At 38.5% G+C, this 22,958-nt stretch overlaps 3 protein-coding genes across 12 annotated transcripts in view; 1 reads left to right on the forward strand and 2 right to left on the reverse strand.

The window, feature by feature from the left end:
- Positions 1-2,166: 2,166 nt before the first annotated feature.
- On the forward strand, positions 2,167-7,839 carry LOC127448768 (uncharacterized). 7 transcript variants are annotated; one of them, XR_007898586.1, is made up of 6 exons: positions 2,170-3,395; positions 3,599-3,771; positions 3,960-4,066; positions 4,149-4,308; positions 4,439-4,621; positions 4,772-4,942. XR_007898586.1 is itself a non-coding variant. In XM_051711617.1 (3 exons), exons 1-3 carry the CDS (start codon positions 3,393-3,395, stop codon positions 4,200-4,202), a joined length of 540 nt encoding a protein of 179 aa, XP_051567577.1. In that variant the 5' UTR covers positions 2,167-3,392; the 3' UTR covers positions 4,203-4,320. The 7 variants fall into 7 exon arrangements, 1 of the variants encoding a protein (XP_051567577.1); XR_007898587.1 differs by having other exon boundaries at positions 2,170-3,154; XR_007898588.1 differs by having other exon boundaries at positions 2,171-3,078.
- LOC127448766 (basic immunoglobulin-like variable motif-containing protein) lies at positions 5,094-13,525 on the reverse strand. 2 transcript variants are annotated; one of them, XM_051711614.1, is made up of 11 exons: positions 13,232-13,525; positions 11,356-11,564; positions 10,606-11,185; positions 9,719-9,848; positions 9,509-9,604; positions 9,092-9,196; positions 8,910-9,004; positions 8,517-8,649; positions 8,243-8,326; positions 8,067-8,163; positions 5,094-7,957 (listed from the first exon to the last, which is right to left on the reverse strand). In XM_051711614.1, the coding sequence occupies exons 3-11, from the start codon at positions 11,078-11,080 to the stop codon at positions 7,667-7,669; spliced, it is 1,506 nt and encodes a 501-aa protein (XP_051567574.1). In that variant the 5' UTR covers positions 11,081-11,185; positions 11,356-11,564; positions 13,232-13,525; the 3' UTR covers positions 5,094-7,666. The 2 variants fall into 2 exon arrangements, with proteins under 2 accessions (XP_051567574.1, XP_051567573.1); XM_051711613.1 differs by lacking the exon at positions 11,356-11,564.
- A 2,721-nt stretch (positions 13,526-16,246) lies between these two features.
- Positions 16,247-22,958, reverse strand: part of LOC127448726 (transmembrane protein 131-like) — a 95,296-nt gene continuing 88,584 nt past the window's right edge. For all 3 annotated transcript variants that reach the window (XM_051711488.1, XM_051711487.1, XM_051711486.1), the window contains 4 exons: positions 22,124-22,208; positions 21,935-22,038; positions 21,666-21,808; positions 16,247-17,263 (listed from right to left, as the gene is read on the reverse strand). In XM_051711488.1, the coding sequence (XP_051567448.1) occupies positions 17,003-17,263; positions 21,666-21,808; positions 21,935-22,038; positions 22,124-22,208 (593 nt within the window). In that variant the 3' untranslated portion in view covers positions 16,247-17,002. The remainder of the gene's footprint in view (positions 17,264-21,665; positions 21,809-21,934; positions 22,039-22,123; positions 22,209-22,958) is intronic.

A 22,958-nucleotide genomic window follows, 5' to 3' on the forward strand; every position in this document is an offset into this window, starting at 1 on the left:
AAAAGAGCTGATTTATTCTGCTAAACATCTTTGTTTGTGTTTTGCAGAAGAAAGTCAGTCACACATCTGGGATGGCATGAGGGTGAGAAAATGATAAGGGAGTTTTCATTTTGGGGTGAACTATTCCTTTAAATCTGCTGTAGACATGAGGATCACAGTGTATGGGATTTTCAGCCAAAACGCATTATTATGATCAGATGATCCTTAAAAATTATATTTTTCACAGCTGAAAATGTTAAAACCAGTGTTAAACGTAGTGGGGGAAAGCATACAGTATGTCTGGAGAATTTATATAGCCTAAGGTGCTTGTTATCACTTTCAATTGCTATCTAACTTTATTCTTATCTGCATCATAGACAAAGTTTCTATTTACATGAAACTATGGTATTTCATATTTTGATGCAGGTAGTACATTTGAGATCACTGGTTTATGTGACTAATTTGTGTTTAAACTTGGCGCACGCACACAGCAAACGATTTCCACAAAACAACAACGCATTTTTATGATAATTAGAGTAATTATCTGGGGGAAAATACTCTCCGACTTACCATGTCTGAATCGATGTATTAAAGGAATGATAAAGCTTGTTGCATGTTGTTTAACAAAAGGTTGATTGTCTTCCTGTCGCTTGGATGTTAAGTCCCATCACCATAGCAACAACATCGGCCATGTTACCGTACAACAAAATAATACAAAATATCTATTTTGAATTTGTATCTGTAGCACGCAGTGTTTCAACACTTAGCTAATTTGGATTTTAAAGTTTATTTACGAACGTTACGGAGCAAATAGTTTTTACCCGGAAGTAATAGTACCGGCATGGCGCATGGGGTTTGTTATGGTTATGGTGTGGACTTTAATAGTAGTTTCAGTTCAGTGGTTATGTGGAACCTTCCAGACAGAATTGTTAAGCGATTTGTTACAATTTAACAACCTTTGAAAATTAGATATTTCAAATGTAGCAACCCTCCATTATAAGACACAGATTTTGTTTATAATTTTCAAAAGTGAGTTTATCTTTAGTTGAGGTTTATACTGGACAGGTATCTTGTCCCTTGGAAGTATTTCTGTTCCATGGGCACACACCATTAAAGTTTAAAATGAATCGCAGCCCACTAATTATAGATGGAGGTCTAGCAACAGAACTGGCAGGAATTGGATTTCAATTACAGGTTGGTACAATGGCACCATTACCAATACTGTCGTTCCAACAATCACTAATTTAATCATGTATATATTATGGTTGCAGGGAAATCCACTGTGGAGTGCAATAATTCTGCATACAAATACAAAATACAAAATAGTTCACCCAAAAATGAAAATTTGCTGATAATTTACTCACACTCAGGCCATCCGAGATGTATCGGAGTTTATTTTTTCATCAAAACAGAATTTAAGACTTTTAGGATTTCATTTCAGGCCGCCTCCTCTAAACAGTGCAAGCAAATGTACTCCATTTTTTGACGGTCTAAAATGCATATTTAGGGTGCATCAAAATAACCCACACGAATCCAGTCGACAAATAAAGTTCTTCTGAACGAAAACGATGGATTATTTTGAGAAACAAAACAATACTTATATACTTTTTAACTACAAATGTTCGCTTCCGTACATCTCTGTGACGTGTGCTCATGAGAGGGATGAAGAAAGCTCGTTGGTAAGGTCACACGTCACGTGAAGGAGGAGCCAGGAAGCGCGTCATTGTTTACATTTTTATTTTATTATTATTATTTGGAAATGATTTTTTTTATAATGTTTTGAACTAGTTTTGGACTGTTTTGGTTTGTGAACTGCGCTTGGTCTGTGCTCTGTGCAAGTTTCTCTTGTAAACAATGACGCGCTTCCTGACTCCACGTGACGCATGACCTCACCAACGAGCTCAGGTTATCCCTCTCATGAGCGCGCGTCACAGAGGACCTGTTCCAAATGGCACTCTCCGCCCTTGTGGTCTTCCTCTGAGTGTAGACTTTGATGACGTAAGAGAGTGCAGACCGATGGGGCACTAGTCAGCAAGTCCATGAGGGGGCATGATTGGTAAAAGTGTGCATTTGGAACAGACTTAAAGACTGCAATCAGATGACGCATTTTTTACATTGTTTTTATTTACATGCAGTTTTACAAATTATTATTTAAAAAAGTCATGGCATTGATAGATAGGGTAAAGGAACACACTTTAAAGTAACTATTGAATATTTGTTTTTATTAAATAATTTCAAGCAACACACTGACAATAAAGCATTAGATAATAAAGAACCTCTGAAAAACAAAGTGCACATATGACTACAGCAAAAAAAATAAAAATAAAAATAATAAATAAATAAACATTGTTTTATATCTTTAGAGAACAAATAAACATTATTCAGACACATGGATGGTTATAACTTAGAACACAGTAAAATGTATAGAAAGAACATACCAGCATATATTCGTAAAAATAGTTATAAAATATACACAGCCACACTTCTGCAGGTATAAATAGCACTGTTAGACCGAATGTTACTATATCAATAAATATAAGCAATCTTACAAGCTACAGCCATGTGCATTAAATTATTCTTTCCTGTCTTGATATTTTAGAGACTCACAATAATTCTAAATCCTCTTTGAATCAACATTAACAATAAATTGAATAGGAGTAATTCCATATCTCTAGGAAATTAAATAAAACAAAGTTTTGAACAAGTTCTACACATCAGACTTAAAAGTGATTCTATATACCCATGATAAGCAAGCTCTTCATACAATCAGGAAAAAGCAATTATTAAAATATATTTTTAATCCGCAATTGAACATCGCCCTGTCCGCCATGTTTTTTCCTCCAGTTCAGAAACTGGAGTCCTTCTGATTGGTCTGTCGCAAGGACTGTTGGGTAGCGGACTACCGTCAGCCCGGAGCAGTGTGGGCTTTGACGAAGACCGCATCGAGGGCGCAATGGGGGATGCTAAAATCATAAATGGGACACACAACGGACTCGTAGACTTCACAAGCACGCGCAACTGAAGGCTACAAGACCGCAAGTCCACATGAAGTGCGCCATTTGGGACAGGGCCTCTACGGAAGCGAACATTTGTATTAATGTATTACTTCATTATACAGTGACATGCTATAGGCGTATCTCATCTAAAACTATAAAGCTATATACAACTTTATACAGTATGTTACATATTATACATAATATATATTTATATAATTATATGTATTTAATTATAAATTATGAAATAGATTTAACTACATCTACATTTAACAATTAAACTATAAATTTACCTAATCTAAACATATTTCTAATTCTTGTATAATTATTATATATGTGCAGTTTTTGTAGACTCACACTGACATGGAATATTTGTAATTTTAAAATTAATTCGTCTGTCAAAACAAGAAGGTGATAAAAATGGTGAGAAACTTGTACATACATTTATATTTTAACCTAAAATTTATGTTGAAAAAAAAAAAAAAAGTTAATGGATTTGTCAGTTGCTTACCTGAGACTATATTTCCCTATGTCCATGTCTATGTCAAAAACAATTTTATATTAGATGAGTTATTGATGGCACATCATTTTAAGATCCTAATACTTAAATTGTATTCTTTCATCAGAATTCTTCAAAGTGGTTCTGATGTTATAACACCAGCCACTTATCAGGCCAGCATTGAGGGATTTGCGAAACATCTTGGTCTCCAGCCTGAGGAGGAACAGCAGCAGATGATGTCTGGGATTCAACTGGGAAAAGAGATAGAGCGGGAGTTCTTGTCTCACATATTCTTATCAGGTAAGTCCAACTCCTACTAAACCAGAATATTTATCTAGCTCATTGAGTACAACTACATGTTAGGCATTTTACAAAGTGCAATAACTCATTAATTTAGGTTACCTGTATATTCAAACATAGCTAAATGAGATTAAAATGTCATAAAGGATCCAAACACAAGACATGTTTTTCTAAAATGTGTCCCCAAGAAGACAGAAGAGAGCCTTTGGTTGCAGGCTCAGTGGGTCCGTATGGAGCATTTCTACATGATAGGTCAGAGTATACGGGGGCCTATGAAGACAGGATGGCAGTGGAGGTAAGGCAAGATGACACTATCTATCCACACAGGGAGCCACTGCATTAGTGTTTCAAATACATGTTTTCCTCCCTTGTCTTAGGAGTTGAAAGACTGGCATCGCCCAGATTCAGTGTTTAGTAAAGGCTGGAATTGATCTTGTTGCCATGGAGACTATTCCAGGTCTCAAAGAGGAAGAGGATCTGGTGGAAGTACTCAAAGAATTCCCTGAAACCAAAGCCTGGCTTTCCTTTTCCTGCAAGGTGATTGATACTAATGGATGCCCCATTATTTGTTCTGATTGCGAAGACTGATTGCGTTGTGACTAAAACAATGAAAGTGTGCTAGTCTTAGTATTAATCCTAGGTCTGTTTCTGGACATATTATTTCAAGTGGGAGGAGATTTTCTGAAGCAGTTCAGGTGGCTTGTAAGTCCACACAGCTGGTTGCTGTTGGGGTGAACTGTTGTCCTCCTCATCTTGTAAAACCTCTTCTAGAGTCAGCCAAAGTACACAAAAAAGCAGATTTAAGGGTGGTCTATCCCAACAGTGGAGAGGGCTGGGATCCCCAGACAAGGTAAGGTTAATCAGTAGCTTCTGTCTCAGAATTAACACTCATTACTTTTTAATCAGTTCATTAAATTTACTTTATCATAACTGACACAGTATTATCATACAGTCTTTGTGTTCTGTTGTTGTTTACGTGGTTCTTCCTAAACAATTGCAGATGGAAAACAGAGAAAAGGACATCATTTGCAAAATTAAGTCTTGACTGGAAAGAACAAGGGGCTTTGTGGATTGGTCAGTATTTTTTTTTTTTAAAGTAAATAAGCTCTAATGTAAGTGCAAATGCAATGACTCATCGTTCTTTCCTGTAGTACTGACTCACTGAATAGATACTTTCTCTCAACATGTGGCTGCTGCCGTGTTGGTTCTGCTAATATAACTGAGCTGAAACTGCTACATGTGCAACCATGACGCATGAAATAGCATGACTTCGTTCACATCTATAGTAGTTGTCTCTGAAATAATGTACTGATATGTAAGAAGATGTATAAATACTTTTAATAAAAATACCAACACATTAGACTCATTAGTATGGGATTTGTGATGATTAGACATTGAACATCATATATTGGATGTTGCAGTGTTAAAGGGGTAGTTCACCCAAAAATGAAAATTCTCTCATCATATACTCACTCTCATGCCATCCCAGATGTGTATGACTTTCTTCTGCTGAACTTAAATGAAGATTTTTAGAAGAATTCTAAGCTCTTTTGGTTCACACAAAGTGAATGGGTGCCAAAATTTTGAAGCTCACACAAGTAAGCATAAAAGTAGTAGTAGTGGTTAAATCAATGTCTTTAAAAGCAATATCATAGGTGTGGGTGAGAAACAGATCACTTTCACATTCTTCTCCTTGTGTTTTTGGTGACTCACATTCTTCATGCATACCGCCCCCTACTGGGCAGGGAGAAGAATTTCAAGCAAAAAAGATCTTAAATATTGATCCGTTTCTCACCCACACCTATTATATCACTTCTGAAGACATGGATTAAAACACTGGAGTCGTATGGATTACTTTTATGATGCCTTTATATGCTTTTTGGAAGGTCAAAATTTTGGCACCCATTCACTTGCACTGTATGGACCTACAGAGTTAAGATATTCTTCTAAAAAGTCTTGTATTTAGCAGAAGAAAGTCATACACATCTGGGATGGTATGAGGGTGAGTAAACTATGAGAGAAATTTAAATTTTGGGTGAACTATCCCTTTAAATGAACAACAAATTGTAATGTGCATAACATGGAAGCAATCATGCAGTGTTAGCTTAGAGCATTTCACAAAGAATATGTAATCCTTGCTATTTGCAATAAGAAAGCATTGTCATATTGGACCATGTCACTTCACTATAACCTGAATTTGATTCAGCAGTGTGAAATTAAATGTTTAAATGCTCACTTAGACACTTAGCCTGATATGTTCTGCTCTAATAACTTTGACATAGTTTGTTCTGTTTCACGACTTATACTAATAAAGCCATTTTTGTTCATATAATAATAGAAGCTGTATTGATAAATAATAGTCTTCCATGTAGTGTTACGAGTGTTCTGTATGCACTCTAGGCAAATTAGTTATTCGTAGAACAGTCCATAGTTTGGTCCAATTATCTACAAAAGTCCACCAAGAAGCATGTCACTGAAATGGATTTATGCTATTGATTTTAAAATAAAATATTCACTTAATGATCTTGGTACAGTTGCAGTTAATAGACTCTTTCCACAGACTGTGATAAAGTATTTCCGCATTAATTAGCAGCGTAAAACTTTTTTTAAATATTTAACGTCAATTTATAACATTATTCTGCGTTATATTACCCTGGCATTAATTTAAAAAAAATACTTAGCACTGCTGCAATGGGGTTTCAAATAGTAAATCTGGCTTCCTTCTCTCATCTTACAATCACAATCCATCTCTCTTTATTTTTTCCCACTCTTTTGAAAAGTCGTGGAAACGTAATAGTGGAGCAGATGGGAATTCAAAAAAATTATATTGCTATGGTCTCCTATGTACCTCTATAAAAGTTTACCCCGCTATAGTTTAATTCTACTTTCCAAACCCAGAAATGTGAAAAGGGTCCATTGCACAGTTTACTTACTGATCTGTTTAACCACAATATGTTTTCCAAAGCAGCATTTTGACCAATCAGAAGTGACTTAACCTCTTCTTGAAGAGCCACTGGGTAGTAATTTTGGATTGAATAGAATGAACCTTTATCGCCACATAACTAGGGCAGATGGAATTTGTTTCCAAGACTTTTACTTAATGCTGCCCTAGAATGGCGCCATGAACTTATTACAGGGACAATACATGGGGAGCAATCAGGGGTTAAAGGAATAGTTCACCCAAAAATGAAAATTCCCTCATTATTTACACACCCTCATGTCATCCCAGATATGTATGACTTTCTTTTGCAGAACACAAATTAAGATTTTTATAAGAATATATCAGCTCTGTAGGTCTATACAAGTGAATGGGTGCCAAAAGTTTGAAGCTCCAAAAAGTAATCCATAAGACTCCTGTGGTTAAATCCATGGGTGAGAAACAGATCAATATTTAAGTCCATTTTTGCTAGAAATTCTTCCCCCTGCACAGTAGGGGGCGTATGCATGAAGAATGTGAATCACCAAAAACACAAGAAGAATAAAGTGTAAGTTAAAGTGGAGGTTTTGCTGCACATTCACTTGCATTGTATGGACCAAAAGAGCTGAGAAATTCTTTATTTGTGTTCTGCTGAAGAAAGAAAGTTACACACATCTGGGATGGCATGAGGGTGAGTATATGATAACAGAATTTTAATTTTTGGGTGAACAATTCCTTTAAGTACCTTGCTCAAGTGCACAACGGTGATGGCTCCATCCTTATGGGGATCAAGCCAGTTCCTTTGCGGCGACCAGCCCAGAGTCACCCACTATACAACATAAAAAAATTTCTGCAGTGCAATCTAATGTAACATATCTAATTATAACCTTTCACTGTTGCCAACAACCAGAAGAGGTAAATGTGCTTGTTTATAACTACTGAAAACCCAATTAGCTCTTCAAGATGAGGGTTGGATACCTAATCATTTATATCTTCATTTAGGTCACTGTCTGGAGAGCCTCTGTGCCTATACTCTGCTGTGTTGGACAAACGCTTCCAGGCATTGTCTGACTTCTGGTTCCCTGTACTGAGGGACCGGCCCAAGCGTTTCACTGCTCTCACTTCAGAACCGTCCTCTGTTGCCGCTTGACCTCTGTGTTCTGGAGCCTGATGGTGTTGATCATGCCTAAGGTTTTCCAGTGCCCATGGTCCCAGCTTTTGCCAGTTCACTCTTTGGAAGGCCATGATGCAATGCAGATTGCCCCCTACCTATAAAAATATTAGGAATTACAAAGGACATCTCAGCTGCACTCTACATATTCAGACACAAAAACCACAAATCTATGTAATACTTAAAGTTCAAGCCCAAGTCACTTACCTTCTTGGTTTTACGATACTGAATGCCTCTTTCTATATGGCGAATGTCAAAGTATTCTGGGTTTTGAGTGTTCAGATCTGTCACAATATCAGTCCACCTGAGGAAATCAGAGCCCAATAAGAATGCGTGTGACGTATTTATTAAGAAGTACTTTAATTGAATAAAATGAACCATACTTTTTACAATGGATTGCAGGGTGTTTCCTGCTTGGTTCGCCAATGAGAATCCAGTGCTCCATCTCATTAAGAGGCAATGGACCCCTGTGAAAAAAAGGTTTAGAGAAAGGGCTGGTACAAATTGGCAGAGATTAAAACATTTCTTCTATAGTATTATAACTTTTCATCATGTAATGCATTATTTTAGTTTCTCTTTAAACTTTGTCATCCAAAATAATTGGAAATGGACTAGGGTTAGGGTTACTAAATAGACATACAACTCTGTATGTTGTACCTGTATGCTTTGACTGCTTTCAGTGGTGTAGCTTCATAGCCCACAGGACAGAAGTAGTGATTTTGACAGTGGTAAATATAGGCCATAGATTCATCTTTGAGTCCCTGAGTCAACTTCAGCAAAGCCCCCTCAGCTAGAATGAAGAAACAAATGCTGTAACTATGCCGAGAAAATATTTAATGGCCTATTTATCAGGCAAAATAATATGCTTTAAAGTTCCTATAAATTAAATTGACAAGCAGTTTTTTTTAATTGACCTCAAGGAAGCACATCAGGGAACAAACTGGATGAACAATAATTATAATTTACTCAAATGACTACATCAAAAATGCATTTGTAGAGCAATATACTATTGCAGCCTCTTTTCTTATGAAAAATTTTAAATTCACACACCTGTCTCTCCTGCTGTCTTGTGCTTCCCATGAGGTTTGTAAAGAATATAAGGGCATCCTCGGACTCGAAAATGATCATTGATTTGTCTGAACCATCTGCACCAATATAAAAATAGATGTGTAATGTATTTTTAAAACAGCAACTGAGAAACTTTCCAAGAGGAAGAAATGCAGTAATCTTACCTCATCAAAGTGGCATTGCCGGTGAACGGTCCAAACTTGATATCTTCAAACGGAGGCAGGAAACCAAGTATGTGCAGTGCTTCTTCTTGAGAAATGGGTGGGAGGCTGAACAAATCAAACCTAAAGGTTACTCTTTGCTATTTCTAAAAAGACTACAAAGAATATCTTACAAATCCTAAAATAGATCAACTAAATGTGCTGTTTTTGCTCCTAAAATACACTTTGAGACACTTTCCTCATTGTGTCTTTGAATACAATGAAAGTCTGTACTGTACTGATTCTGTACAGTGAAAAAAAATGTTACTTTGTTTTTCTAAGTTTGTGGAAAGTCTCATGCACTAAATCACCACAGCCAATTCTACAGATTCCATTATTAAAACTTCAGATGAATGCAATACATGCAAGAAACACACATACCTGCCTGCCCCTAAAGTACTGTATAGAAAGTTCCAGCATGAAACAAGTGAAGACATTCCACATGAAGTTTTGTACTGCGGACGGCTGATGCAGTACCTAGAACATCGGAGAGAACATCAATTAGTTTAAAAAAAAAGTTGATGAATGTATACCCTTTGAGGCTTATTTTCTCATTCCAATGAGTACGAACGTAAAGATATGCACTTCTACCATCTACGGAGGTCCAAGACTTTTCTCTGTTTGATCTCTTCCAGAGAGGCTTGAGGTGAGAGATCTTGCAGATTTCTGCACAGCCTGTCTGATGATTTCATTTTCTTGGAGTTGAATTTCTTTAAATTACCTAAGAAAAAAAATACCAACTTTATCCTTTAATAACATTTTAAAATTGGGCTCTATTTTCATGATCCTGCTAAGCACAGCACAACGTGCGAAGACAACCATTTCCTTGCCAGTGCAAAGCGCAAGTTAAAATACTTTTGGTTTAAGTTTTTCGTGTTTCAATAAATGAATTGAATTTTTAAAGCAAAATCGACTGGTGGAAGTGAAAAAAAAGAAAACACAACATTAAACACACAGTTAATGCAAAAAAGAACATAAGTCCATATTTCTATTCTTCTAATTCATTGCATAATGCCCATTTACACAACCAACTTCTTATGAATGTGCTGTCTTTGTTTATATTGCTGGTGCTTGACAGGGAATGGACTATATAATCAGATTAAAGAACCTCAGAATTACATTCTCTCTAAAATCTGAATCTGTGATTAATTTAACAAACAAACTACAAGTAGACTTTCTCAATAGTTCAGACTGTTCAGGTTAGCACCGTGAGATGATAGCCATCAAATCTAAATGTGCCTCTGTCAGATTACTCCAAGGCACTCAGTCACCTATGTCAATGACGCCATCACTATGGAGTTACATAAACTACAGCAGATGGTATAATCTAATTTTCCTGGCATTTCTCTGTTTACCAGCTTGTAGAATAAGAATGAACCTGACATTTTCACACTTGTCTCAGTTAATAGAAAATAATGTAATCATTTTCAAAGCCTACAATGTATTTACTTGTCTGTGATCATTTCAGAGACACATACTTGTTCTAGTTTTTCTGATTAAAACAGCATCAAAATCAGAGGTGTCAATCTCCCAGGCCAGCATTGGTTTGTTGCTGGATGACACAACCTCCATATTACAATTGCTTTCTAGAGACACGCTGATTCCCCCAGAGTGACTCTGGGAAGGGGTCCCAGTGATGGGCTTGACCGATGATGTCCCACTGTCTGGTTTGGTTGAAGGTGCATCAACAGATGTAATGATGGGTCGGGCTCGGTTGAGCAGCGCGTAGTCTGAGCAGACGGTGTAAAACTTCTCCTGGGAGTGCGTTACAGGGCAAGACCAAGGAAGCTGGAGCTCTGCACTGGAGGCCCGTCGTGCCCGCAGCACATCACATGTCAAGGGGCTCAGGAAGCTGCGGTCGCGCTCATCCTCTCTGCCCAAGGCCCGTGACAGGACCTTCTGATCAGTACTAGTAGATACCTTGGCACCTTCACTTTCCACAGTGTTAGGCATTGAACGGAGAACTGGGATGGTGGTTAAGAGAATAATCTACAGGTGTACGTCCAATTGTGATGGCTTGATCCAATTTGAGCACAAAGATGGATTTTCAACCACAAGCTAGAGTTAAAAAACAAGATAAAATGGTAAATAGATAATTAAATCGCATGAGGGAAATTGCATTGCACTGCAACTGCAGTGTATACAACATACACGGAAACAACAATTCCACTAAGCAGAATATAAACTGATCTATATACACGATCAGCCACAACATTAAAACCACCTGCCTAATTTCGTGTAGGTCCCCCTCGTGCCACCAAAACAGCTCTGACCCATCGAGTCATGGACTCCACAAGACCTCTGAAGGTGTCCTGTGATATCTCGCACCAAGACGTTAGCAGCAAATCCTTTAAGTCCTGTAAGTTGCGAGGTGGGACCTCCATGGATCAGACTTGTTGGTCCAGCACATCCCATAGATGCTCAATCGGATTGAGATCTGGGGAATTTGGAGGCAAGTTAACACCTTGAACTCTTTGTCATGTTTCTCAAACCATTCCTGAACAATTTTTGCAGTGTGGCAGGGCAAATTATCCTACTCTACTGAAAGAGGCCACTGCCATCAGGGAATACCGTTCCATGAAGGGGTGTACATGGTCTGCAATAATCTTTAGGTAGGTGGTACATGTCAAAGTAACATCCACATGCTGAGACCCAGGACCCAAAGTTTCCAAGCAGAACATTGTCCAGAGCATCACACTGCCTCCACCGGCCTGCCTTCTTCCCATGGTGCATTCTGCTGCCATCTGTTCCCCATGTAAACAATGCACACGCACCCAGCCGTCCACATGATCTAAAAGAAAACGTGATTCATCAGACCGGGCCACCTTCTTCCATTGCTCCGTGGTCCAGTTCTGACGCTCACGTGCTCATTGTAGGCGCTTTCGGCGGTGGACAGGGGTCAGCATGAGCACTCTGACCGGTCTGCAGCTACGCAGCCCCATACGCAGCAAGCTGCAATGCACTGTATGTTCTAACACCTTTCTATTTTGGCCAGCATTAAGTTTTTCAGCAGTTTGTGCCACAGTAGCTCTTCTGTGGGATCAGACCAGACGGGCTAGCCTTCGCTCCCCATGCACATCAATGAGCCTTGGGCACCCATGACCCTATCGCCTGTTCACCGCTTGTCCTTTCTTGGACCATTTTTGGTAGGTAATAACCACTGCATACCGGGAATACCCCACAAGACCTGCCGTTTTGAAGATGCTCTGACCCAGTCATCTAGCCATCACAATCTGGCCCTTGTCAAAGTCGCTCAGATCCTTATGCTTGCCCATTTTTCCTGCTTTCAACACATGAAATTCAAGAACTGACTGTTCACTTGCTGCCTAATATATCCCACCCCTTGACAGGTGCCACTGTAATGAGATAATAAATGTTATTCACTTCACCTGTCAATGGTTTTAATGTTGTGGCTGATCAGTGTATATATTCTATTTAATAATAATAATAATATAAAAATTCTATCATTTAAACTCAAGTATAATATTAATAATAAATAATTGTATATATTTATAGTACATAACTAGAGGGTGGGTGTTTGGGTTGTCAGTCGATAAGCTAACAAATTTGTAACAATGTATGGTGCATTTGTGCACACTAAGGTGTGACAGTGTTGACTCCCATCACCATGATTAACATTTATATGTAAACTACGCCAGAGATTGCTATCATACTGTCATATGCTGCGGTGGTTGATGACACTGACAGTAGCTTTCAATAAGATATATTTCATGGTTTCAATGGACTAAAGCTAAATGTTACCACATGGCTGGCTGCAAAATTCAATCTACATCAACACCATCGTCAACTACCATCGTTTAGGTCTTTTAATCAATGACAGCGTATAGGCAACATTTCAGTTCAGGAATATATGAAATGATAAATGGCCTGAAACTGAGAATAAACAGTCGCAGACTCAAAACAAATAATATAGATACAAGATTGACAAATAGTAATAGCGAAGTAGTATCCCTGTAGCCATCAATCGGCTCCTCACATGAATCCACCGATAAAACGAATCGTGCGTATTTTACTTAGAGAGATAATTGGGAAATCCGTATATGATCATTATTAAAATAAGAGAAGCAGACTGTCTGCACCTACCTGGTTAATTCTGCAGGAATAACGTAAATATATACTGCGCTGCGCGACCGTTCTATGGATGGGCCGTTCACATCAAACTTGTTTTGCGCTAAAAAAATAAATAATAAAAAAGATAGACTCGCGTTTTTAACCGTTGAACTTCTTTTAAACTTCTTATAAACTAAAAAACGAGGCGCTCCTGCGCGAGATACTAAAATAAAGCGAGACGCGGAACAACGTTCAAAGATGTCCGTCTCGCGCAAAGAAAAACAATAAAAAAAAAAACCCAGCGCGGACGGACACAATGTTTCGGTGTGAACGGCCTAAGAGGGTTTCAGTGGGTTATACCAACCTGAAAATGAGGGGGAGGGGGTGGTTAGGACATATAAAATAGAACTACGAACTACTCAAACATTCATTATAACACTATAAGATACTTATAAAAATATATATATAATGATATTTGTCATGAAATACTTTGTTTTTGGTTGATACTTTTGAAAATGTTGATTGTCATAAAGATAGTTTCACCTCTATTTTTTTTTTTTTCTTTTAGGAGAAGTAGAGCTTGGGTGTGTTGAAAGTGGACTGAACCAAATTTCCTTTCTAGTCTGAACTGCAACAGAACGGAGGTAGGTGCGTGAACGGTGTAGGTGAGCGTGTGTTCGTGTTTATTAGTTCGAGTCGAATTAAAGCAAGTTTAAAAAGTATTCCTAAATAATCGTTTCTCCTCAGATTCCAGTCTTCAAAGGGTCTGCAGGCACTCTAGTTGGAGCCGTGAAGCCATATAAAGATCACTTTGGCACAGATCGATTAGATGTTGTTCTGGAGGATAGTGACTGATATTTGGGAGAGGCAGAAACAGAAAGAGCATGCTGTTCATGCCATGCTAAGACTGGTGAATGAAAAGCAGGGAGTGGTAAAAAAAAATAAATAAATAAAATAAAATGTAATGAGTAAAAGTCAAAAAATAAGAAATTAGTTTAAAATATGTTTATGTAAATTGATGTGACAAGTTCACTTGCAGAATGTTGTGATTGACAATGGAATGCACTGATCTATTTGTTTACCCATACACAGGTCTCTCTCATAGCTCTTGGTCCACTTACTAACTTGGCTCTGGCTGTTAGATTAGATCCCACCTTCCCTCAGAAACTCAAGGATCCGTATAATAATATGGAAGGTAATAAAATTACTCCATACCAATAAGGCTTCTGCTGCTGCAAAAAAAACAAACAAAAAACAGGCACTGTGCACGGCTGGGTAGATATGTACATGGCACATAATATCAAGCCTGTATAGAGAGCAACAGTCTGGAGAAAGCACAACAGCACAGATCATGCATGTAACCCAATCAGGACTTGAGGTGTATGGTTCTTCATATAGAGCTTGATCTGCCTATACTGACCACTGTTTATCTTCCAGGCAAGGGAAACATGACACCATGTGCATTGTTTAATTTTAGGGTGGTTGCTGAATCAGCTTACCTAGTTTTTACCTCCACAACATGCATTGCAACCTGGGAGTTTACTTGCAGAAACAAACTGTCTTGGGTAAGACTCGCTCTTCATGAGCAAATTGAGGGCTTTCATTTACATACTCTATAGTGCCCATATTGCAGCCGATGTTCCAAAATATTTGACATTTTTTGCTAGGAGGTTTTTGATAAGCTGCTGCTGGTCAATCAGGATACATCAGCTGCTTGATTCATGAAGAAGATAACCTCCAAGTGCTGGGCCTTCTCTAGAGAGTTTGGCATCAACTGAGATGTGCTGTTTTTGGTTCAGGATTTGTACCCTATGATGCATTTGCTGTGGCAGCTTGTGTGGACAGCAGTGTGATTATAGAGAACTTGGAGTGTGCTGTATGGGTAGAGATGCATGGGGACTTGGGACAAGGCATAATGGTTTTGAACCCAGCCAACATACTTAAGGCCATTGTGTGTTTGTGATGAGGACCTATGACCTATCAGCTCTATGCTCACAGCTTCTCTACAATTAGCATGATACTGACGGTTTTTGAATTGACCTTTCACTAAGCCCCGCCTTAAAAGCACTAATGACCAATCCTGTTTTAGCAACTGTTGCCCTCCCGCCATTACTCTGATTCGCGTTTTCTATTTTCCAATGAAGGCCTATGGAAGTAATGCGTGTTTGAGTACTTTTAAGTGGGATTGTCGAAATAATCCAGAAAATGTCAAACATGTTGCCGGGTCGTTTGTAATAGTGACACGAGTCACCCAGAGATGATACACGCAGTATATTTGTTTTTAAAAATTAAATAAATCTGGAGAAGAGCATGGATTTAAACTGTCAGTCCTCATTCCCAAATGAGCATACAACATTTGTAACGACACCTAGATTTGCTCCAGCTAATAACTGAACGTTAATTTATGTATATATTGATTCATAGTAAATAAACAGTTCACAGCATCACAACGAATACGTTATGAGACATTATAAACAGCTCTGTTCACTTACGCTAATGTTATTAGATGTGTAATCGCTTTTAAAATTACGTTTTTCTCTTTTCAACTGACTGATAATCGTATGCCTTGATTCTGATTCAGTCTCCACATTTTTTAATAAATTACTGTGTAATTTAATTTCTTATACAAAAAAGTCAGATAAATATGCATTACAATGTCACTCTTTGTACCAGCCCACGTTAAAATATTATCCATTCAGTTTATGAGAATATTTAGCCAAAAACTGCTCCATCCACGGCAATCTCCCATTCATTCGAACAGGGAGTTCTGCAGAGTTTGCCAGAGAGAGCGACCGCAACCACGGGGGGCAAAGTTTAGCGAAGGGTCAATTGATGGAAAGGGTGACTTTTATACCTGCATTCTTCAGAATACTCTGCTGATTATTAAATGTTATCCAAACACAACTGGAAATTTCAATCACTCATTGCACAAGTATTCCATTTTGGAATCTCATCTTCAAATGTAGCATCCTTTTCTATGCATATAACTGAGCTCCTGCTCTATGAAGCAGGGTTAAGATTAAGTAGAAATAAAACAAGGAGTCAATGTTCCAGACTGATATGTTTATTTCAACCAATGTAACAAATATTTCACTCTTTAAGTGACAAATGAATGATGCACAGAACAAACTTCTTTAAGCTCCCTCAAATTAAAAGCCAATTTCAGCCAATAAAGCTTTTCACTTTAAGCATAGGTCAATTAAAAAAATAAAATCTCAAATCCTGAAAGTTTTTATGATTTGGCTTTGACTTAGAGGGGGTAGACCTTATGATTAACATGAAAATAATTGTCTTACCACTTTCTGAATGTTAAATGAACCAACAAGTGTGGCCAGAAAATGCACTAAAATGAATGAAATCCTTAAACCAAAATATTAGCTCTGTAAGAGTGGGGTTTTATGCAAAGTGCTTATTTTAAAGTTGAGTAACACTGCTTTTTGCATTTTAAACAAAGTAATACTGGGCCATATACTTTAAATCCAAACAATGCAGTATTACTCAAAACAGGGAATCTCTAAAATCGCAAAGAAAAACATCCCTACAAGGGCAATAGCATTCAGCCAATGTCTTCAATCTATCATTCATTGTGTCAGTTAAAAATGTAATTTAAGGCAATTTTTATCCCCCACCAATATAAATAGATCTGAATTTTGACGGGGACTTAGAAATGCAACATTTTTACCTTTACAATTTACGACTTTCATCAATAAAATTATCTTGGCGTACAAATATTGTTTAACCAGGAAAAAACAAAAACGTTTAGAAACAACTGCATTTTCTGTTGCTCACTGGGGCTATTCGGCCTCAGATGCCATTGTTGTTGTCGGGGCTGTTTGGCCATGGCTCCGAATTCCAGCGATTTAGAGAGGGAGACCACCCCATGCTCCAGGGATTGTAAGTGCGGCCCATATCATTGGGGGCAGGTGTGGGCGGCGCAGTGTGGCTGACTAAATCAGTGAGAGTGGAGGAAGTAGGAGGGTTGAAGGGGTGCAGAGTGGAGTCACTGCCTGTAGACCAGATGGAGCTGCTGAAGGACCAGGGACTGCGTGCGTTCCCCAAAATGGACTAAAGATAGGCAGAAAGAGAAAGAATGGTGATGTCCTGACCTGCAGAGCAACATTATCTGCACTAAGGGGAAACTTTATAGAACTGAGGGGGATTCAGAGTTGAACATTGAGAGTTAATTCCTTGCCTTTTGAAAGAATTCTAATATTATATAAAACTTTATGAAATCATTTATTATCTTAATCTACTCAGAGATCTTAAAAATGAAACGTTTAATGGTAACTAGATTTTTACCCATGCAAAACTTGCCACCACAATGAGTATTGAGGGTGGTTGCCAGGGCGTTATGCAATTGCCAAGTTGTTTTGTTACTATGCGGTTAATAGGATTTTCTTGGTGGTTTCTCACTGGCCCAAGACAAAAGAACTGATATTCTGGTCCCTAGATATGGCTTGTAGGGTTGGGCGATATGTACAAAATATTTTATCGATAATCACCTTAAAAAAAAAATCACAATATACAATAATATCATCAACCCCCCTGCCGAGGGTGGGTGAATATTTCTGCTTTATTGATTTTGCTTTAAAAATGTAACTAATTTATTGAAACACGAAAAACATACAAAAGACATTTCTAAATTCAAATTGCACTTTAAATGAAAAAGCAATAAACATTTATTTTTTTCCACCCAATTCGCTTTTAAGTCCTCGTGGTCACGTAGTGATTCGCCTCAATCTGGGTGGCGGAGGACGAACCCAGCTGCCTCTGCGTCTGAGACAGTCAACCCGCGTGGCTTGTTGAGCGCGTTGCCATGGAGACATAGCACGTGTGGAGGCTTCACGCCATCCACCGTGGCATCCATGCTCAACTCACCACGCGCCCCCACTGAGAACGAACCACATTATAGCGACCCCATGTGACTCTTCCCTCCCTAGCAACTTGGTCAATTTGGTTGCTTAGGAGACCTGGCTGGAGTCACTCGGCACACCCTGGGATCGAACTAGCGAACTAGTGAACTCCAGGGGTGGTAGCCAGTGTCTTTTACCACTGAGCTACCCAGGCCCCTCAAAAAAAAATCTTTAACCATCTCCCCAAATCCAAACATTTACTGTACCATCTCCAACACATTTGCCACCACGCAAGCATCCGTCTACGACAACAGGTGGAAAATTACTAATAGCCTACAGATTAAGAACTAAAGACAATTATAAATGTAAAGATAATACTAATCATAATACACTGCCTGGCCAAAATAAAAAGTTGCCATTTAGATTTAAGGCAGTGTTATGATCTTGGGTTGCTTCAATTGGTCAGGTCTAAACTCAGCAATGTTATGCGGCAATAAAATGAAGTCAGCTGACAACCTGAATGTATTGAATGACCAGGTTATCCCATCAATGGATTTTTTTCCTTCCCTGACAGCACGGGCATATTCCAGGATGACAATGCCAAGATTCATTGGGCTCAAATTGTGAAAGAGTGGTTCAGGGAGCATGAGGAATCATATTCACACATGAATTGGCCACCACAGAGTCCTGACCTTAACCCCATTGATTAGTCTTGGAGAAAAATTTACAGAGTGGTTTGACTCTCAATATCAATACAAGATCTCAGCAAAAAATTAATGCAACTCTGGATGGAAATAAATGTTGTTTTTGCATAAGGTTGTCGAAACAATGCCACGACGAATGCGTGTCATAATCAAAGCTAAAAGGCGCGCTAACGAAATATTAGTATGCGACTTTGTTTGTTGGCCAGGCAGTGTAATAAAGCCTAATAAATTCCCTTGCGTTCCCAAAATAATGCTACCAAATGTGGGTTCTTATCGAATTTGTGTTTGCATTGCATTTTGATAATACAGATTAATGCTGCCTAAAGAAAATAAAACAGAACTCAATTTTAGGTTCAAGGTGAACGTGTCTTGTATTATTTTATGATTTAATCACTTTTGTCTTTGTTTTTTTTATACAAAGTTATACAGTGCTGTGAAAAAGAATTTTTCCCCTTCCTGATTTCTTCTATTTTTGTGTATTCCTCATACAAAATTTTTTTAGATCTTCAAATGAGATATAACATAAAACAAAAGCAACCTGAGTAAATATTTTTTTTATTGAAGCAAAAAAGTGATCAAACACCTATATCACCCATGTGAAAAATGAACTGCCCCTTAAACTTGACTGTGCCGCCTTTAGCAGCAACAACTGAAACCAAACACTTCCAATAACTGGAGATCAGTCTTTCACAATGCTGTGGTGAAATTGACACACACTTCTTTGCAGAACTGCTTTAGTTTAGCCACACTAGAGGGTTTGAGCATGAACTGCCCATTTAAGGTCCTGCCACAGCATCTCAATCGGGATCAAGTCAGGACTTTGACTAGGTCACTCCAAGACTTTAACTTTGCTTCTTTTGAGCCATTAAGAGGTGAACTTACTCCTATGCTTTGGATCATTGTCTTGCTGCACAATCCAGTTGTGCTTGAGCTTCAACTCACGGACTGATGACCGGATTTTTTCTCCTTTAGGATTTTCTGGCAGAGAGCAGAATTCATGTTTCCCTCAATTACTGCAGGTCACCCTGGCCCTGAAAGCGTCCCCACACCATCATACTACCACCACCATGCTTGACCGCAGGTATGATGTTCTTTTTGTGGAATTCTGTGTTTGATTTATGCCAGATGTAACGGGACCACTGTCTTCGAAGAAGTTTCACATTCTCCCAAAAGGTTTGAGGATCATCAAGGTGCTTTGGCAAAATTCAGATGAGCCTTAATGTTCTTCTGGGTTAACAGTGGTTTTTGCCTCACCACTCTTCCATGGATGGCACTTTTGGCCAGTATCTTTCTGATAGTGGAGTAATGAACAGTAACCTTTATTGATGCGAGAGAGGCCTGCAGTTCCATGGATGTTGTCCATGGCTTTTTTGTGACTTCCTGGATGAGGAATTTTGGAAGGTCGGCCACTTCTGGGAAGGTTCACTACTGTGCCAAGTTTTCTCCATTTTAAGATAATGGCTCTCACTGTGGTTCTTTGGAGTCCTAGAGCCTTTGAAATAGCTTTGTAACCCTTCCCAGACTGATGCATTTCAATCACCCTTTTCCTCATCATTTACGGAATTTCTTTCGACCTTGACATAGTGTGCTACTGGGTGAGACCTTTTAGCCAACTTCATGATGCTGAAAAAGTTATATATATATATATATAGGTGTTGATTTGATTGAACATGGCTGGCAGTAATCAGGCCTGGGTGTGTCTAGTCCAGCTGAACCCCATTATGAATGCCATTTCATAGATTTGGGGATTTAGTAACTAAGGGGTCAAATACTTTTTCAGACAGGCCCAGTTGGTATTGGATAATGTTATTTATTGAAGCAAAAAAGTTATTTTAAAAAAATAATTTGTGTTTACTCAGATTGCCTTTGTTTTATGTTAGATTTTGTTTGAATTTTTGAAACAATTTAGAATTGTGAGATATACAGAAAAACAGAAGAAATCAGCACTGTATATTACATAACCTGCAGAGTTGCGATCACAATGCAGGTTAACTGCAAACAGGTCAGTGGAAATAAAGCGAACTAAACTCACAGCACCTTCTGCAGCATTCTCATAGACGACATTATTCTTGCAGTTTTCAGATGAATGAAAGAGAAAAAAAAAAAAAAAAAGATAACACTTTACATCCGCCTGTTCCACAAGACAGGCTCGTCATGCTGCACGACTCTGAACAAACAGCAAATCAGACACAAGCATTGACGGCTTTTCTTTTGTCTGTTCTTAAAAATATAATAAAGTGTGTTTCTCCAAGCACATGTCTTTGTGACAAACAGCATTTCTTGTCATGTGTCACTCTGAGACATCTTACAGGTCACCGGCCTGTTGCAAGTAGATGAGTAAAATTACCCACGCATGAAATACATTTGGACAAGGAGCTGGACGGGTGGTGGTGCTAGTTTCACACCCTGGGCTACTGTTTAATATATTAGATGACTTCCCAGATCCATGGTTTTGCCATTACCTGATATTGTCATTCATCGTCTGTCAACTGAGTGTCGCAGTCGGCATTGGGATCTTTGTAAGATATCGTCGATATCCGATAAATCGTCCTATCACCCAGCCCAAATGGCTTGCTTCCCTCCTTCATTGTAAGTCCATCATAAATTTGATAATTTAGATAAGTAACAGCACTCCTTTCCTCAGCAAGCTGCATGACTTTAGGTATCATTCGTGTCCGTAGTACAAACAATGTGGAATGAGTTACTTTAAGTTTATTACTTAGGATTAGGGATCAAACAAACTGCTAAGTGTATTTTACTCCAAGGCTTTGGATTTAAATTAATCGCTTTGGGATGAAAAGTGTCTGTTTGGTTGAGAAATCCTAACAATTTGCACTGTCCACCAGTAAGATCCTTTCGATCTCTCTGCAATGTATTATTGCTTGAATATAGTGTAAAAGGATGTCTTACAGTTGTTGGAGTTGCTGGAGATCCAGTGCTGGTAGCCCAGGAATTAGAAGGCTCAGTATCCCAAATGGACGGGAACACAGGAGTGTAGTCAGGCCAACTCTGCTGGGGCTCTGAACTCTTTGGAACAGTCATGCCTCTGAAAACTAACATAGAAAATAATTGTGATATTGGATACAATGGAGATTTATAACTGGAAATATATACTATATTTAAATACAGTAATATATAAAAACGTTATTTTTAATTTGAGTTGGTTGGCTGTTGCATACCTCCAGAGAGGTTGAGCGGGTTGTTGGGTCCAAAAGCAGAGAAAGAGTTAACTGTACCAAAACTGGGGCTGTTGGTGTTTTCTATTGGGCTCCATAGTCCAGAACTAAAAGATACACAATAACACCATGAATGTCCATTTGTATAAAAGAAGAGAGAAGGTTAAATGTTTCGTTGCTAAGGCAACACACCTGTCAGATCCATCACTCTCCACTGATGTCATGTGAGACAGTGTCACCTTCCCCAGACCATCAGTCTTACCTGAGCCACTACCACCTGTGAAAACAAGCACACACACAATGACTGCATCCTGCACAACAACATTAAAGTTGACCTATCAGCAACATATTTTATAGATCAGGGGTGCTCATTAAGTCAATCGACTAGTCGATCACAAGATAACCACTGGTGATCTTGTTAACGGGTCAAACGGTAAAGGAATTAGAGAAACTACTCAAATAACAAAATTCTTAAATATCACTTTTTATCTCCTAATTTTGGCTCCCACGTGGGTGGATTTCCAAAATGTAGAATGGCAGGAAAAGACTTATTCATATGTATGAGGAAAGCTCTACCTGATTGGTTACGGTTGCTATTAGGACTAGGGCTATAGTTTCTCCGACCAATCAGGTACCGCATTTCTGATAAAAATTACAGAATCGTCCAATCAGTTATTGCTGTCCTCATGAATATAAATGACTCTTCCCCTGCCATCCTAGGTTTCGGAAACTTGCAAGATGGCTTCTTTTTGTGTGTGTGTGTGTGTGTGTGTGTGTGTGTTGTGAGCGCTCCTGGTAATGCATATACGTGCCTGTGTGATGGTCAAATATATTTCAAAATGCCTGTCTTAGCGAGGTATTGATAGAAACACAGTCAGTTATGACTGAAGTAAGCATAAACAAAGGGACAAAAAGCGGATTTGTATCAAAATATCGGATCTGTGCATTAGGACTTGCAGTGCAAATGCAGCCTGACAGACCTGCCACTGTCTATGTCATTAATATTAACAACAATAACAAGAAAAAC

The sequence above is a fragment of the Myxocyprinus asiaticus genome, chromosome 12 (genome assembly GCF_019703515.2).
Source record: "Myxocyprinus asiaticus isolate MX2 ecotype Aquarium Trade chromosome 12, UBuf_Myxa_2, whole genome shotgun sequence".
NCBI lineage: Eukaryota > Metazoa > Chordata > Actinopteri > Cypriniformes > Catostomidae > Myxocyprinus > Myxocyprinus asiaticus.

Excerpts from the sequence above, each read along its gene's own strand:
- LOC127448768 (XM_051711617.1), top strand. The coding sequence starts at position 3,393 with ATGGTGAGAAACTTGTACATACATTTATATTTTAACCTAAAATTTATG. Across the intron at positions 3,772-3,959 it reads GTCTCACATATTCTTATCAG|AAGACAGAAGAGAGCCTTTG; the intron begins GTAAGTCCAACT and ends TGTGTCCCCAAG. Across the intron at positions 4,067-4,148 it reads AAGACAGGATGGCAGTGGAG|GAGTTGAAAGACTGGCATCG; the intron begins GTAAGGCAAGAT and ends CCCTTGTCTTAG.
- LOC127448766 (XM_051711613.1), bottom strand. The coding sequence starts at position 11,080 with ATGCCTAACACTGTGGAAAGTGAAGGTGCCAAGGTATCTACTAGTACT. Across the intron at positions 8,164-8,242 it reads CCTGCAATCCATTGTAAAAA|GTGGACTGATATTGTGACAG; the intron begins GTATGGTTCATT and ends TGATTTCCTCAG. Across the intron at positions 7,958-8,066 it reads AGTATCGTAAAACCAAGAAG|GTAGGGGGCAATCTGCATTG; the intron begins GTAAGTGACTTG and ends ATATTTTTATAG.